We start from the raw sequence: 18,636 nt of genomic DNA, 5'->3' as shown, positions 1-18,636 counted from the left end.
AGTTCTTTTAAAAATAGCTTTGGTATGTCAGAAAGGAAAAAACGTAAGATGAAAAAGAGAATATTTATTTAAATAAAGGGTTTGCTACTTTCTTAAATCATTCTGTAATAGGAAAAAACAAATTTGGAATTATTTTCTGTTATGTGACTTAAAAATAGAGTGTGGCTAGAAATATACGGGAAGAAATGTTCATAAGTCATGTTACCTAGCTATCTTTTCTAAGAGTTGTTACAATAAGAAAAAATCTCTCAGTCTTAGTGATTTTTGCACCTGAGGTGCATTTTCTCTAACTAATTGGTATGTGTCCTGATCTTTGAGCAAAGCCCTTGATTATAATGTGTGCTGTTCTTCTGTGATTTTTAGTCTTCATTGTGTAGGAAATACACAAATGGAGATTATTGCTTTAGCTTGGCAATTATTCATAAATAAGGCCCCTGCCGTCTCAGATTTTAGGTTATAGGAAGGACTAGTCACCATAGCTAAATGGGAAACCCATTTTAAAACCTTCACTTAAGATAAATCAGTGTGTATGTACTGAAATAACTGACTGAGCGTTGGGAAAGCCCAGACAGATGCTTCCATATTGCCCCGTGTCATGGTGCCTTTGGGCTCACTGGGGCCTTTGTTTTGACAGTGCTACTTAGAGAATATGTCTGTTGCATATGGTTCAGGACAGCACATGAGTATAGACTTTTCCTTCTATCAAATAAGTGCCCTGATTTCTTAAGTTCATAAAGGCTGTGTCACTTAAATCCTTGATAGCTGGGGCATTTCCCATAACTGATTGGAGTTAATCAGTGGGTTGTTCCCTGAGTCTACTGGAAAAAGTATAAAATACTCCCACATGTTATCAGCTTACCTTTCCTTCATGAAGAGTAATGCCCTTGAGTTCCCTTTGCTTTACTTGAATGTAAGCCATGTTGTGGTACTGCTTTTAGACCCTGGACATCTGCAGACCTGAATTGGACCCTGTGTGGGTTTCAGACACACCCAGTTTCAAGACCAAGCTACCTTTCCTTTGGCTGATACTCAGATTCAGATTTTAGAGGAGAGGCCCCTACATGTCCAGTGTGATAAGCAACATCCCTAAAATTCAACCACACTCACTGAAATACCAAAATAGATCATGAGCTTTGTGTTACTTATTTGGGAAAAATACCCTTGATTTTAAAAGCGGTTTTCATCTTTTAATGATCCTTTTTGGATAGAAGGTAGAATTTTCAAGTTATTTAAAGAAAAAATTTTAAGACAAAGAAAAATCAAGTTTGAATGTTGTGTGCTGTGCTTAGTCACTCAGTCGTGTCCATCTCTTCTCGACCCCGTGGGCTGTAGTCCGCCAGGCTCCTCTGACAGTGGGAATTCTCCAGGCAAGAATACTAGAATGGGTTGTCATGCCCTCCTCCAGGGGATCCTCCCAACCTAGGGATCGAACCCAGGTCTCCCACATTGCAGGCAGATTCTTTACTGTCTGAGCCGCTGGGGAACACTGGATTACCAAATTTTATTTACCTATTCAATATACATGCAGTTTACAGTAGTAGAAAATAGTTAATTACTATTTCTCTAGATGCTTTCCTGCAATTTTTTCCTGAAAGAACACAAGTGGAAATATTCTTTTAAATGAATGATGGTTATATATTAACTCTGGATTCTCTTTCTCTTTCTTCATTTCTCACCTTTCATTCCATTATATTACCCTGCATTTCCCTTTTATTTTTGTTTATGTTAAAATGCCACTTCCATTTTTAATTATTTTTTACCTCAGACACTTCTGAAGTTGATTTGTTTGTTATTAATGCTCCATACACTCCAGTGCCAGATCCCACTCCCATGATGCCACCAGTGGGAGTTCAGGCTTCCATTCTGAGCCATGACACCATAAGGATCACCTGGGCGGATAACTCCCTGCCCAAACACCAGAAGATTACAGACTCCCGGTACTACACAGTCCGATGGAAAACCAACATCCCAGCAAACACCAAGTACAAGGTACTGGCACATTCACTCTGGGTAAGAAAAGCTAATTATTCATACTTTGTGATTCTGAAGCTCTTGATTCATGTTTCCAGAATGCTAATGCAACGACTTTGAGTTATTTGGTGACTGGTTTAAAACCAAATACACTCTATGAATTCTCTGTGATGGTGACCAAAGGTCGAAGGTCAAGCACGTGGAGCATGACAGCCCACGGGACTACGTTTGAATTAGGTATGTGTTGTCAGAACTTTGTCACATGGCCTTTCTTCTCTTCGCTAGATGTGAAAGCCAGGGAAAGCCCGTGCTAATGTTGTACCACATCCCAGGTCAGGAGGCACCTCATCACCTGTCTTTACTACCCAGGGAAAGAACTAAGTGTGTGAATTGACATATTTATAGAACACAGTGAGCAACTACAACTGGAGTTCAGTGTTTGCTTTCTCAGCTGAAGAATTTTGGTTTTTTCATCATTGTTCAAGAACATTAGCAAATAGCAGGAAGAAATAATGCAGAATGTGCTAGAGTTTAGGAATCATGAGGCATGAGTTCAATTCCAAGGTCAGCCATCTACTGACGATATAAGCAAGTCATCCAGCCTCTCTGAAGCTATTTCTTCCATCTATAAAAGAGGGGTAATTGCTGTCTTTTCTACTTGATAGGGTAAAATAAATTACCCAATAAATAAAGCACATGGTAAGTAATAAAGCACTGTGTAGATGTAAGGAATTACGGTTTTTAACCTTGCCTTCCTGGAAAATTGAGATAGAAAAGATGAAGTGGCCTGCCCTTTACTGATACCATGCTTGCTAGAGCCTCAGCACTTTACCAGCGCTCTCCTAAACTGCCCTGGAAGCTTTCTTGCAAACTGGTTAGTGTCTTATAAAGTCTCCCAGTGGAGTGTTCTTAGGGTTTTTGTCTGTAAGTAAACATGAAAGAAAAAATACAACTAAGTAAATTAAGGGGAAAGCAAGCCATCTAATTTGAAAGTTTTGCTTGCTTTTTGCTCACTTGTAGGCCTGCCCTTCTGCCTCTTATACTTCCCTGGCATGGGGATATGTGTAACCATTGGGAGGCTCTGTCTATTCCACCTTCCTGTTTCTTTCTCTCCTTTATGTGAATAATGAAAAAAATGGAACTATAAAGTCTCTCCAGACTGGGTTTGGCCCTGATGTCTTATCTTTGGCACAGTTGGTTGAATTTCCTACAGAGAAAAAAAAGGGATAGATTCGGAGAGAAAGAAATTCAGTGCACAAAAACTTAAATAGAACTTGAGTTTGCTTTCTTTGCCAGTTTTAAAAATACCTTTGTGCTTTCATTCCAGCCCATTAGGTAATAAATGATATTCCATTAGGAGTTTACATTTCACTGGGCTTCCTTCCATTTCATACCAGAAGAATTCTAGTATTTTAGGAAAAGAGTGAATGTAAGGATATACTTAATATGCTGATTTCCCAACTAGTATCAATACATTAAAAGTTTTCATCCATAATATGGACACATAAGGGGCTTCTGCAATGCAGGAAATGTGGATTTGATCTCTGGGTCAGGAAGATCCCCTAGAGGAAGAAATGGCTACCCACTTAAGTATTCTTGCCTGAGAAATCCCCATGGACAGAGAAGCCCGGTGGGGCTACAGTCCATGGGGTCGCAAGGTTCAGACATGACTTAGAAACTAAACCACCATTACCATGGAAACATAGATGCACTGAAGTTCTTATTTAATTGGCTTTTCTGTTCCATAAACAGCTTTACATTTCAGAGCAATAACCTTTAATAGTTGACAGTATCTTTTCAGTGCAAATTTAACATAATAAAACATTAATTTGTAAATCATTTATTCTTTGGAGGAATGGTGGTTTTCAAACATCATATTTGGTTTGGAAAGCCAACTATAGGTAGAGACAAAGTTACTTTACACTTAAAAATATTCTAACAAAATAATCCAAATTAGGGGAGAAAACGTAGTCTTGGGCACATTACATAACTTTTCTCATTTTCAGTCTCCTGATCTATCAAGCAGGGACTACAGGTGGCTTTTAATTTTCCCTAATCCGTCCTGCCTGACCTCCCCATCTGGGATGCCTGTTCTTTGTCCTCTCAATATGGTATTTCCTCTTTGGTACTTTGCATATTCTTCTTTTTCTTGGGGCTGTTTATAGACAGACAGTGAGTTCTTTGAAGCCAAGAGGCTTTATCTTTTTTGCCTGCACCCTTTATTATGCCTTCTAAATGGAGAGGGTTGAGGAAATGGTGAATTAAGTTGAAATGAACAGGAATTACTGAAAGTGTTATTCTTTTGTAGTTCCTACTTCTCCACCCAAGGATGTGACAGTTGTGAGTAAAGAGGGAAAACCTAGGACCATAATTGTAAATTGGCAGCCTCCCTCTGAAGCCAATGGCAAGATTACAGGTAAGAGGCCAGAGATGCCTGTGAGTGTGTGTCTGTTCCCTGTTCCTGCATTCTAGAAGAGTGCCTTGTTCTTGGGAGGAATGGGGGTCTCAAGACTTGACCTGGCCATTTTTTGGGGTGCTACGTGCCATGATGGTCCTGGAAATTGAAGCAAGGGGTGCTATTTAGTGACATAAAAAGGAGTCACCAGCTGGTTGTCCTGACCCATATTTCATGAAACTCTGATGGGTGTGGGTTGCACTAGACAGCCTTTGGTTATGGTGGAACATACAGACTTATTTATTTTCCTCAAGAGAGCTATTCTTCTCTGTCTTTGACTAGATGACCAGGGTCTTGGGGTTGAAGACCCTGCGTAATTCTACAGGGTGATACCCAATAAGTATAAATTCACCTCTTTTACCCTGAAGCTCAAAAATACCCATTAGGCTTATAGTTTCCTTTTTCACTCAGGACTGCTACTTCAGCTTCCTATGCTCTTACAACTAAAGTTAAAAGTCTGAGGTGGCCTAGACCTCTGAAAGGACCTTGAAATTTCCCTTGGACTTCCAGAGTAGAAGGCACTGTGCCGTCCTCAGCTTTATCACGGAGAAAAACCTGCCTCTGATCCAGATAATGTATGCTGTGGAGCCAGAGTACCCTTCCTGAAGTTCCTTTGTATGAAAAGGTGGCCTAAGGTGACTGTAGCCATGAAATTAAAAGATGCTTGCTCCTTGGAAGAAAAGCTATAATAAACCTAGACAGTATATTAAAAAGCAGAGTGACCTTTGTCACTGTGCTGACAAAGGTCCATATAGTCATAGCTGTGGTTTTTCCAATAGTCATGTATGAATGTAAGAGTTGGACCATAAAGAAGGCTGAGTGCCGAAGAATTCATGCTTTTGAACAGTGCTGGAGAAGACTCTTGAGAGTCCCGTGGACAGCAACTAGATCAAACCAGCCAATCCTAAAGGAAATCAACCCTGAATATTCATTGAAAGGATCGATGCTGAAGCTGAAGCTCCAAAACTTTGGCCACCTGATGTGAAGAGCTAACTTACTGGAAAAGACCCTGATGCTGGGAAACATTGAGATGGCATTGAGATGGTTGGATGGCATCACCAACTCAGTGGACATGAGTTTGAGCAAACTCAGGGAGATAGTGAAGGACAGGGAAACCTGATGTGCTGTAGTTCATGGGGTTGCAAAGAGTCAGACACAACTGAGCGACTGAACAACAAAGGAAACTGAAAAGCATTCTTAGCATTGTCTGACAAAATGTTGTCCGCTGGAGAAGGGAATGGCAAACCACTTCAGTATTCTTGTCTTGAGAACACCATGAACAGTATGAAAAAGCAAAAAGATAGGACACTGAAAGATGAACTCCCCAGGTTGGTAGGTGCCCAATATGCTACTGGAGATCAGTGGAGAAATAACTCCAGAAAGACTGAAGAGACGGAACCAAAGCAAAAACATCACCCAGTTGTGGATGTGACTGGTGATGGAAGTAAAGTCTGATGCTGTAAAGAGCAATATTGCATAGGAACCTGGAATGTTAGGTCCATGAATCAAGGCAAATTGGAAGTGGTCAAACAGGAGCTGGCAAGAGTGAATGTCAACATTTTAGGAATCAGCAAGCTAAAATGGACTGGAATGGGTGAATTTAATTCAGATGACCATTATATCTACTACTGTGGGCAAAAATCCCTTAGAAGAAATGGAGTAGCCATCATAGTCAACAAAAGAGTCTGAAATGCAGTACTTAGATGCAATCTCAAAAATGACAGAATGATCTCTGTTCGTTTCCAAGGCAAACCATTCGTATCACAGGAATTCAGGTCTGTGCCCTGACCAGCAATGCTGAAGAAGCTGAAGTCGAACAGTTCTATGAAGACCTACAAGACCTTCTAAAACTAACACCCAGAAAAGATGTCCTTTTCATTATAGAGGACTGTAATGCAAATATAGGAAGTCAAGAAACACCTGGAGTAATAGGCAAATTTGGCCTTGGAGTATGGAATGAAACAGGGCAAAGTCTAACAGAGTTTTGCCAAGAGAACACACTGGTCATAGCAAACACCCTCCTCCAACAACACAAGAGAAGACTCTACACATGGACATCACCAGCTGGTCAATACTGAAATCAGATTGATTATATTCTTTGCAGCCAAAGACGGGGAAGCTCTATACAGTCAGCAAAAACAAGACCCAGGAGCTGACTGTGGCTCAGATCATGAACTCCTTATTGCCAAATTCAGACTTAAATTGAAGAAAGTAGGGAAAACCACTAAACCATTCAGGTATTACCTAAATCAGATCCCTTACAATTATACAGTGGAAGTGAGAAATAGATTTAAGGGACTAATCTGATAGACAGAGTGCCTGAAGAACTGTGAACAGAGGTGTGTGACATTGTACAGGAGACAGGAGTCAAGACCATCCCCAAGAAAAGGAAATGCAAAAAGGCAAAATGGTTGTCTGAGGAGGCCTTACAAATAGCTGTGAAAAGAAGAGAAGTGAAAAGCAAAGGAGAAAAGGAAAGATATACCCATTTGAATGCAGAGTTCCAAAGAATAGCAAGCAGAGATGAGAAAGCCTTCCTCAATGATCAATGCAAAGAAATAGAGGAAAACAATAGAATGGAAAAGACTAGAGATCTCTTCAAGAAAATTAGAGATACCAAGGGAACATTTGATGCAAAGATGGGCACAATAAAGGTCAGAAATGATATGGACCTAACAGAAGCAGAAGATATTAAGAAGAGGTGGCAAGAATGCACAGAAGAACTATACAAAAAAGATCTTCATGACCCAGATAATCACGATGGCATGATCACTCACCTAGAGCCAGACATCCTGGAATGTGAAGTCAAGTGGGCCTTAGGAAACATCACTATGAACAAAACTAGTGGAGGTGATGGAATTCCAGTTGAGCTATTTCAAATCCTAAAAGACGATGCTGTGAGTGCTGCACTCAATATGCCAGCAAATTTGAAAAACTCAGCAGTGGCCACAGGACTGGGAAAGGTCAGTTTTCATTCTAATCCCAAAGAAAGGTAATGCCAAAGAATGTTCCAACTACTGCACAATTGCACCCATCTCACACACTAGTAAAGTAATGCTCAAAATTCTCCAAGCCAGGCTTCAACAGCACGTGAACCGTGAACTTCCAGATATTCAAGCTGGATTTAGAAAAGGCAGAGGAACCAGAGATAAAATTGCCAACATCCTCTGGATCATCGAAAAAGCTAGAGAGTTCCAGAAAAACATCTACTTCTGCTTTATTGACTATGTCAAAGCCTTTGACTGTGTGGATCACAACAAACTGTGGAAAATTCTTCAAGAGATGGGAATACCAGACCACCTGACCTGCCTCTTAAGAAATCTGTATGCAGGTCAGGAAGCAACAGTTAGAACTAGACATGGAACAACAGACTGGTTCCAAATTGGGAAAGGAGTATGCCAAGGCTGCATATTGTCACCCTGCGTATTTAACTTATATGCAGAGTACATCATGAGAAACACTGGGCTGGATGAAGCACAAGCTGGAATCATTACCATGAGAAATATCAATAACCTCAGATACGCAGATGACACCACCCTTATGGCAGAAAGTGAAGAAGAACTAAAGAGCCTCTTGATGAAAGTGAAAGAGGAGAGTGAAAAAGTTGGCTTAAAACTCAACATTCAGAAAACGAAGATCATGGTATCCAGTCCCATCACTTCATGGCAAATAGATGGGGAAACAGAGGAAACAGTGACAGACTTTTTTGCGGGGGGGCTCCAAAATCACTGCAGATGGTGATTGCAGCCATGAAATTAAAAGACACTTGCTCCGTGGAAGAAAAGTTGTGACTACCCTAGACAGCATATTAAAAAGCAGAGGCATTACTTTGCCAACAGAGGTCTGTCTAATCAAAGCTATGATTTTTCCAGTAGCCATGTATGGATGTGAGAATTGGACTATAAAGAAAGCTGAGCACCGAAGAATTGATGCTTTTGAACTGTGGTGTTAGAGAAGACTCTTGAGAGTCCCTTGGACAGCACGGAGATCCAACCAGTCCATCCTAAAGGAGATCAGTCCTGAATATTCATTGGAAGGACTGGTGCTGAAGCTGAAACTCCAGTACTTTGGCTACCTGATGCGAAGAACTGACTCATTTGAAAAGACCCTAATGCTGGGAAGGATTAAAGGCAGGAGGAGAAGGGGACAACAGAGGATGAAATAATTGGATGGCATCACTGACTCTGTGGACATGAGTTTGAGTAAGCTCGGGGAGTTGGTGATGGACATGGAGGCCTGGCGTGCTGCAGTCCATGGGGTCACAATGAGTTTTACACGACTGAGTGACTGAACTGAACTGAACTGAGCATTGTCCCTCTTCAGCTTTCAATAGGAATCCCTTTCCTGAAATCCCCAGTCTTTATGTCATTTTTAATTTAGGCTTTAGAATTTGCCTCTTCCTTAAAAAAATTAAGCATGACTTGACATGGATTGCATTATATTTTGTCTTTAAAAACCAGTAATGATGCAGTCAGTGCCTTTGCACTGTGGAGTCTTGTGGTTGTGGTTCTTCCTTCCTCAACTGTAGAGATAGAGTGCCCTCTGGTGGATGTATCAGGTGATGTTTCACTGTGACTTCACCTACCCCAAGTTTGGGAGAATCTAGCAAAGGTGGCTTGGAGAAGGAAATGGCAACCCACTCCAGTGTTCTTGCCTGGAGAATCCCAGGGACGGGGGAACCTGGTGGGTGCCGTCTCTGGGGTCACACAGAGTCGGACACGACTGAAGAGACTTAGCAGCAGCAGCAGCAGCAGCAGCCAAAGTGGCTGCCCATCTCCTAGGAGTTTTCCCCTGGGAAATCACATTGGTGAGAGTTCAGATAGCACTGTCAGGCCATTACTGGTTTTCAAAACTGCATTAACTTAATTGAAGTAGACCCTTGAAGTACAGAATGTTGGAATGATGATTAGGATGTTTTCCTTATATAATTTCCTAGCTTTTGAGAGTATTTAACCCTATATTTTTATCTTACCTACTTTTATTACTTCAGCTTCTGATACAGATAATAATTTATAGTCTGGCACTGTTGAAATTGTGGTTTTCTCTGTATTATATTTAATGTAGCATTTAAAATACATGTTACTATTGCTAATTTAATCTGTAACTAGTTCTCTATTTGTGTGTGCGGTAACATATATCTTTTATTGACTTACTGATTGCAAAAGAAAGAGCAGGAATAAGGTTTCTCTTTCCATTAATTCCTTTGGATAGGTTACATCATATATTACAGCACGGATGTGAATGCAGAGATACACGACTGGGTTATTGAGCCTGTTGTGGGAAACAGGCTGACTCACCAGATACAGGAATTAACACTTGACACACCATACTACTTCAAAATCCAAGCCCGGAACTCAAAGGGCATGGGGCCCATGTCTGAAGCTGTCCAGTTCAGAACACCCAAAGGTAAAGGCCCCCAAACAGAGTGTTCCATTGTGTGTCTCTTGAGTGGGATTATGCGTGTACATGTCACTTTAGCATGTAGAGACTGTGGATGATACAGGAAATCCTAATGATGTGCTTATGAGCCACAGTGTGGGCATTTATCTAAAAATGATGCTACCCCCCGACCACCAGATCAGTGCTCCCTAGGTTACTGACCTAAACATATCATTGACAGGGGAACTCTGACTCCAGGCTGCTCGAGGCAGATGAACTGCTGTGATCTAAACCAGTCAGATCAGATGGGATTCTCTTGGTTCCCAGATAGAGTAGTAGCGTGTTATTGTGATGGATGATTCTCTTTCAACACATGCAGGCTCTTAATGTGAAAGTCTTGTTCACTGACCTTTGTAGAGAGAAAGAGACAAAAGGGGTCCTTTAAAGAAGACTCTAGGTAAGAAAGTGACAGTAAAATATTGAACCAGGAGACCTTAGGAAGTAAAAGTAAGTCGGGGACTGAGTCTGTGGAAATATGGAAAAACATATATGGATTTCTTTTCTGTTAGCATGAAAAAGAAGACTCAAGGTGCTTGGAAGTTTTCGGGGTTTTAATTTTTTTCCTTTAAGAATTCTGCCTGTCCCATCTTCAAAGCTTGTGATCCTTGCTCTTGTTTTTTCCTTCCCCTGTGCTTGGCCTGCTAGCGGACTCCTCTGATAAAATGGCTAATGATCAAGGTAAATGAGTAGCTGGCCTCTCTTTCCTTTCCTCTCTTTTGTGACCTGTTACCAGCTTTTTGTTGTTTTTGTTTTTTCCTGAAAATTAGTACTCTGTGTTAAAAATCACATATTTATTGGCCAAAGTAGAGTTGAGTCCATATTTGTGGCACTTGGGGTATCTGAAAAGCTGGAGAATCTACTTAGGAGCTAAACAGACTGGCAGGGAAAAAAACTGGGTTGGACTTCTACAGATGTGAGGAGATAGTCCTTAAATGTGGGTCAGAGTATCCTTGGTGCTAAGATACTAAAATTCTGTGATACAGATAGGGATTTGGGCCATGAGAACAAGCACACCAATTTGTCATATTTGTAGCATCTAGAGTTTTATTGATGTCTCTAAATGAAAAGTTTAATCAAACTCAATTGAATACCCTTTTTGCCTCCCTCAACAGAGAATATACAAATGTACCCTCCTGAATTGTATGATTATCTTTCACAAAATTATGGCTCTCTATTCTCTTGTTGCAAGCTTAATTCAGGGCTCTTTTGCTACTTCTTAAATATATTTGCTAATTTTATAAGAGAATAGAGACAGTGTACAATGGAAGTTTAGGAAGTATGGGCCTCAGTGTCACCATTCTGGAAATTATCTGTCAGCATAGTCTCTTCACTGCAGTCGCTGTGGTAAAGTTAAACTATACTTTGTGATTTTCATCTCTGGGAAGTCGGCTAAAGTTGGTTATCTGTTTTCTATAGCAGGAGCAGTTAAAGTAAATTGGATGGTTTCTTTTATTCTTTAAGAGTAGTTTTTAGAAATACAAAGTCTTTGGATCTTGGTTAATGGCAAGGAAGATTCAGAGTTTGAGGTTTCAAGTTTTGGGGCTTTGGAAATGTGTTTGCATTCAATGAGTCTTTTGTTCTATGTTGGGAAAACTGCAAACATGCCCATGTGTATTTGTGTGTGTGTGTGTGTGCATGTGTGTGTGTGTGTGTGTGTATGTATAAAGCACCCTGGTCATGGTAGAACCTTTGCCTTAAGCATGAGAATAGAACAGTAACAACACTGAATGTGTACAGAGTATATATGTGCTATTTTCTTCCCTCACTTCATCCCATGAGCCAGGCTGCAGTTCTCAGCTATACCACCCCTTTGGTATTTAAAATTATTTGCCCATATTTATTTTGGTATTTGGCTAATCCGTGGATTTCTTGTTCATAAGTGAAATATGAGAGGAAAACATTAAGAAATATAGGAGTTAAACCAGTTGGTTTGTTGGCAAAGTATTCATTGGTAATTATTTATATAATGTGTTACTCTGAGTAGTTTGGCTTAAATTTGGGCTGCCTGACAAAGAAGTACCTTAATTATGAAGAGCCTTACATGGGTCGTGTCATGTCTGCCAGCTTATCATAGTGAAAAGAACAAGTGGAATCTTGACACGTGGTGTGTGCTGTTTGGGAGGATTGGTGACAATAGAAGTGAAGTAAAGTAATAGGTGTGGACAGTGACAAAGGTTTGAGGACTGTGAGTTAAAAATTCTAGACTATGCCCCTTACATACCCAGGAATTTCTGTTACCTTTGGGGACTTTGAGCTTCTGGAAACATAGAAAGTAGGTTTTTTTGTTTTTTTTCATTTCTAGATTTATTCTGTTAAATGAACTATACATAGAAACCTTCAGACTTTAATTTCTTCCATTTCCTCCAAGTCTGATAATTTAATAGAAGTACTTGATATTATCTATAATGTTTTACAGCAACATGTCTTGTTTATGCATTTCTAGTCAAGCTTTATTCATAGGAATAACTCTTAATTTATAAGCGTTTTCTGAAGCTTCATGCTCTCTGTGGAGTGTAAGGTGAGATTCTTCCCCAAAGATTTATTTAGTAGTTAATATTTATAAAACATTTACTGTGTGTCAGGCATTATTCAAAATATTTTATGGGATTAAATTTCTAATTAATCCTCACAACCCTTTTGTGAAGCAGGTGCCATTATCATCACTGCTTTACAATGAGGAAACCAAGACCCCCAAATAGTAGCTAAATAACTTGGCATGAGTCCAACGTTTAGTGCCTGATGGTGCTGGTTTGCCAGCACAGGCAGTGTGTTGAGCTGGGTGAACCAAGGATCAGCTTTACCTTGCAGTTCTTGCAGACCTCTTCAAGAGAAGTCTGAGACTGCCTTCCAGGCCCAGGTGTTTTCTGAGGCCTGCATATGAGTGAAGTCGCTCAGTCATGCCTGATTCTTTGCGACTCCACGGACTGTAGCCTCCCAGGTTCCTCCGTCTGTGGGATTTTCCAGGCAAAAATACTGGAAGGGGTTGCCATTTCCTTCTCCAGGAGATCTTCCCAACCCAGGGATTGAACCCAGGTCTCCCGCATTGTAGGCAGACGCTTTACTGTCTGAACCACCAGGGAAGTCCAGCATATGAGGTGGTCCCAAGCTCAAGGTCAGCAGTCTCACTTCTTATGTTCCATGATGATGGAGTAGGAGACAGTGTCTTTGTGAGCAACCAGAGGGGAGACTTTGATTTTTTAATCTCTGGGTATTTAGGTTGACTGAACAGAAACTGAGAACCTAATCTGAACCTCTGCTTGCCTTCCTGCTCCCCCTTAAGGTAACTTTATATTTAGAAAGGCAGCTTCCTATTTTGAGAAAAGAATCCAAACACCACTGACACCTGCTCGGCCAGATCAAGCCAGTCCCTCGGAAGAACCCGTTTCTTTAATGGTCCCCGTGGTTCCTTTTCCGCCGGAAGCTGCTTTTCCATAAGTGCTCTGAGCAGTTTTTCAGCAACTGCTTCTTGGGCTAGAGAAACCTTAACAGCAAAGGACAGCCTTGTTATACCCTGGATACAACCATGGAACAGGAGTGTCAGCCTTTCAGATGCCTCATTGCATAGAAAGCTCTACCTTAGTTTGTTTTGCACAAATAGGCTGTATTTTCCCCTGTCGTGTGTACGTGCTACTCCCTTTTCTTATGGACAGCGTAGACTGAAAATACATTTTTTTTTTTTTTGGGGTAGAAAATACTCACTAGCTGTGAGGTAGACTGGTCACACCAATGGAGTGGGTTGTTACTGACATGATTTCTTCTTCTTCAGCCTCGGGGTCTGCAGGGAAAGGAAGCCGGCTGCCAGACCTGGGATCCGACTACAAACCTCCAATGAGCGGTAAAGCCCTTCCTCTGGCTTTATTTGGCTTCCTGTGGGCACAGTGCAGTTCTGCTTGAAATCTTGAAATGTTTCTTGCAGCTCCTGTGCTGTGAATTGTAGCCTATTACCTATTTCTTTTTATTCAATAGAGCTGGCTTTAGGCATTTTCTGGCAAATGTTTGCCAAATTACTGTAGACCCATTTATTATAGATACACAAATAAAATTGTTTCCCTGCGTATAAACTTAAAATGATTCTAAACAAACAATCTTCTCATTGCCCACTGCCTATTTTCAAAATAATTAGAACCTTACTTTAAAAAATAAACCCTCAAAAAAAAAAATAAAAAATAAACCCTCTGGTGGAATTAGCTATCATCTAAAACGAGCCTGAGAGATGCTTTGGAATCATTCATTTCTCTCCACACTGCTTACTGCGGTGCTCTTAGTTTGGGAATTCTAAAAAATTATTCCCTCTCTCCCAGCCATCCTAAGAGCTGGTGCCTTTAATTACTTAAATGGTGATACCTGCTTCTCTATACGACGTCACCATATGGAAGTTACTTTCACATGTGAAATCATTTTATTGTCATAACATTGTGAGGGAGGGAGAACAGGTATCATTATTCCCATGTTTTACATTAAGAGACTCAGGGGAGAAGTAATGTGCCTGGACCTACCCACTTATTATAGAAGCCCTAGAATCAAAACCCAGGGCTTCCAACTTCATATTGTGCCTTTTCTGCTATCACTCACAGCCTTCCTAGATCAGATGTGGGAATCCAGGATGGTAAAATGTCCTCAAAGGTAGTTTCTAGAAGTGAACCATATTGTCTCCTCATGAGAAACACATGGAAGAGAAAAGAAAAAGAGTTTCCAGTCCTCCAGAAACTCCTGGTCTAATTATGGAAATAAAATGGTCTCTTAATCTCCAGCTATCAGTTTAAATAAAAAGTATTGCCCAGACTTCAGTGAAATCAGCCACTTCTTTGGAGAGCCAGACAAACTTGCTTGCTTCAAGAAATTTTTAGGCTGTGATTTCTAGGACTTTATGAGTTTCTCCTCCTGGAAGGCATATGTTACATTTATGTGCTGTCCACAGGCCTGTGAGAAAAGCAGTTACTTCTTTGTCTTTTCTTTTGTTTATGCATTCATTCATTTATTCACACATATTTCTAAAGGTTCAGGTGCTATGTAACAGACTGTGGAAGCAGGGGGAGTATGTAACAAGCTATCTGACAGAGAGAAGAGAAAGCTTTCTAGAAGACATCTCTGACCCAGATTTTAAAAGGCACAGAGAAAATCACTGAATGTCTAGGAGGGGGCCAAACATTTCTAGGATGCAATGCAATAAGAACATGTATGAAGTATGGCAATTTAAAACAGCCTGCTTGGAACTTCCTTGGCAGTCCAGTGGTTAAGACTGCACCTTCCAATGCAGGGATGCAGTTTTGATTCCTGGTCAGGGAACTAAGATCCCACATTCCTCACAACCAAAAAAAAAAAAAAAAAAAAACACCAAAGCATGAAACAGAAACAGTATTGTAACAAGTTCAATAAAGACTTTAAAAATGGTCCAAATTAAAAAAAAAAAGAAAAAAACACTTTAAAACAGCCTGCTTTCTCCAGGGACCACACTGCCTGGAAACAGAATAGGCTCAAGTTAGAAAAGATAGGTTAAAACCGACCTGTCAAAAGCTCAGGTGCTGATGCTAAGAAATGTGAGCTTCCTCACGTAAGTAACATATGTGAGATGTCTGATACTACTGGTAAACTCTGACTTCCCACTTACTGAGTATCTACTGTTACCCTGACGACAGTGGAGAATGAGTTAGGTGCCAAGAGTACAAAGTCAAAAAAGAGTGGTTAGGAAGCTGCTGCAGTAGACCAAGTGAGGCTTAATATCCCTAGTAGGAGGGTCTAGGGTCCCATTTGCAGCTCACCCTTACTCTAGTTCAGAAGACAGCCTTTAGCCGACTCAGGAGGTAGAGGTCCTTTGCAGTTAATTGAGAATTTGTCTCTGTGGAATGCAGGAAAGAACTGCCTCCCACAGCCCTGCTCTCTGCCTCTGATGCACAGTGCCTGCTCTACCGCTTGCCCCACCCACTAGCCCAGTACTACTGTTAATAATGGTTTTATGGAGAGCCCTAATTTGGTCTCATTGTATTGGCTCCCAGTTCCATAGTCTTTCCCAAACATAAAAATGTTATTTTATTGAAGGTCATTATATCCAGTTTAAGTTGTCTGTCTGCTGATCTCCTTCTCTGAAATAGATAGAAGTGATTCAACCAAATGTAGAAGAATAAGCTCTTAAACTTTCAAAATTAGCCCAGCTTCAGCACTGTGCTTGGATGTAGCCTATAAAATCATAGAATAAGAAGCAGAAGGTCAGCTAATCCACTGTTCATGGGAGTCCCACAGTAAATGCAGTTTGAATTAGATCATGAGTTTATAAACCAGGTTGTATATAAAAATCACTTTAGGAGCCTTTCTAAGAGCATTGGTTCCCAGGCCACACCTTCCTGGTAGAAATTTCCACAGCATCCCAGACATGTAGGATGGCTCTTTATAAGTACTTCTAGTGACTAAACAATCACTACTTAGCAAAGCAGCTCATCCCGTTATTGTACAGCTTTGATTATTAGGGCAATAAGAGAGAGTGGCTGGAAGAAAAGATGGCAGATACCCATGGTGGTTAAATCTGTGTTGTAGGATTTCCCATATTTTACAGTATGAGCATGCATAACTTTTGTAATGAGGTGGGAAGCAAAGTACAATGTTTCAGGAAGTAGAAGAGCAAGACTAAGAATAGAGCAGGATTACAAACGGCCTTGTAAAAAAAAAAAAAAAAAGCTGAACCGCACCCAATGGCGTGGGAGCAACGGTAATAGAAAGAAGATCTGTTTCCTCAAGGTCCTAAATGATCTTGCCTCTGCACATCTCTCCAGCCTCATATCCATCTTTTTTTCTGCTCACATCATTCCCTCTAACTTTGCATATCTCTCTTTGCTTCAGCAACACTGGCTGCCTTTATCTCCCTTGAACGTGCCAAGCTCATTCCTCTCTCAGGATCCTCCCACTAGCTGTTCCCCCTTCTCTGAAATGTTCTTCCTTCGGGTTTTTGTATGGTAGGATCATTCAAATCTCAGCCCAAATGCCATCTCCTCAGAGAAGCTTTTCCCAACCACTTAATCTAAACTAGCCACCCAGTCATTCTGTACCATATCCCCCCTTTTATATTTTCATGGCACTTACTACACACTAATAATTTATTTGTTTATTGTCTGCCCCCACTCCTACCCCAGAATTGGCATCTTTGCTGTTCACTGTTGCATCCTGGGTACCTAGAACAATGCCTGGCACATTGTAACCACTCAGTAAATATTTGTCAAATTAATGCATATGTACAGACCTTCGTTTTCCTGAAACTGAATAAGAAAGTTAACTCTGCACAGACTGTGTTTATAAAAACAGACTTTATGATTCAAGTAGTTTTTTGACCGCATCCCAATGCTATATGTTGGGAAAAAATACTTTTGTTTTCTATGAGGGTGCATTTTTTAGAAAGTTTTGTAAGTCAGAAAACTTAAAGTGATTTACAAATGGTGCTTTATAAGATGAGTTTCTATATAAGACACCAGGGGGCAGACTCCCTTACTGGTCCAAGCTTAGTGTTCAGTACAATCGGAGAAACTTTTATTGAACACCAACTTTGTGCCAGGTACACCCAGGGCAGAAACTCAGCTCTCATCATCTAGAGGAAATGGCCATATTCATAAGGCATTTTTATAGAATGCACAGTGATGACTACTTTTATAAAGAAGCTCACAGAAGTTATCTATACTCATGTGAAGGTTCTGCAGCCTGTTTGTATGCATCTTTAGAATTCTGGAACACTAACAAGCATACGGTTTTTCCTTCCCAGGCAGTAACAGCCCTCATGGAAGCCCCACTTCTCCTCTAGACAGTAACATGCTGCTGGTCATCATCGTTTCCGTCGGCGTCATCACCATCGTGGTGGTTGTGATCATCGCAGTTTTCTGCACCCGGCGGACTACCTCTCACCAGAAAAAGTAAGGAGCCCCACATGTAGCCCATACATTTTTTGTATGTATTCTTTTGCTTCTGTGTGACCTCTGTGTCTGGAGTTGTACACAGAGTTAAAATATAAAATACATGAAAAGCAACGTTTTAAATATTTTTAAAGGAAATGCAGAATGATTCCTCTTGTTAAATATGTGTCCTTCTGGGTTCTGGCAGGGAAGAGGGGCACACTCAAGATGGGTGAAGGGCAGCCATTAAAAAGAATTCATTTGAGCCGGTCCTAATGAGATGGATGGAGCTGGAGCCCCTTATACAGAGTGAAGTGGGCCAGAAGGATGAAGAACATTGCAGCATACTAACACATATATATGGAATTTAGAAAGGTGATAACGATAACCCTCTATGCAAAACAGAAAAAGAGACACAGATGTACAGAATAGACTTTTGGACTCTGTGGGAGAAGGCAAGGGTGGGATGTTTTGAGAGAACAGCATCGAAACATGTATATTATCTAGGGTGAAACAGATCACCAGCCCAGGTTGGATGCATGAGACAAGTGCTCCGGCCTGGTGCACTGGGAAGACCCAGAGGAGTCGGGTGGAGAGGGAGGTGGGAGGGGGGATCGGGATTGGGAATACATGTAAATCCATTCCATGGCTGATTCATATCAATGTATGACAAAACCCACTGGAAAAAAAAATAATAATAATAATAATAAAAAAAAAAAAAGATGGGTGAAGGGGGCTTTAATGAAGGGACCATTTACAACATCCAAGGTGAAGTTAGCATTAGGCAGCAGTGTTCAAGGGTCAGCCACAGTGACAGGCCAGTGTTATCCTTAGAAAGGTGAGAGCTTTTACTGAAGCAGAGAGAGCTGTTTTCAGAGATCTGAAGCAGCAGGAGAGGACTTG

At 40.8% G+C, this 18,636-nt stretch overlaps 1 protein-coding gene across 5 annotated transcripts in view; it reads left to right on the top strand.

The window, feature by feature from the left end:
• Positions 1-18,636, top strand: part of NEO1 (neogenin 1) — a 225,153-nt gene that overhangs the window by 188,864 nt on the left and 17,653 nt on the right. For 4 of the 5 annotated variants that reach the window (XM_061157913.1, XM_061157912.1, XM_061157911.1 and 1 more), the window contains exons 17-22: positions 1,766-1,989; positions 2,070-2,208; positions 4,280-4,387; positions 9,638-9,832; positions 13,632-13,700; positions 17,607-17,754. In XM_061157913.1, coding sequence (XP_061013896.1) covers positions 1,766-1,989; positions 2,070-2,208; positions 4,280-4,387; positions 9,638-9,832; positions 13,632-13,700; positions 17,607-17,754 — 883 coding nt within the window. The remainder of the gene's footprint in view (positions 1-1,765; positions 1,990-2,069; positions 2,209-4,279; positions 4,388-9,637; positions 9,833-13,631; positions 13,701-17,606; positions 17,755-18,636) is intronic. The other variant, XM_061157910.1, reaches the window with a different exon arrangement.

Source organism: Dama dama, chromosome 12, assembly GCF_033118175.1.
Source record: "Dama dama isolate Ldn47 chromosome 12, ASM3311817v1, whole genome shotgun sequence".
Lineage (NCBI taxonomy): Eukaryota > Metazoa > Chordata > Mammalia > Artiodactyla > Cervidae > Dama > Dama dama.
This window is presented reverse-complemented; position numbering and strand designations above follow the sequence as displayed.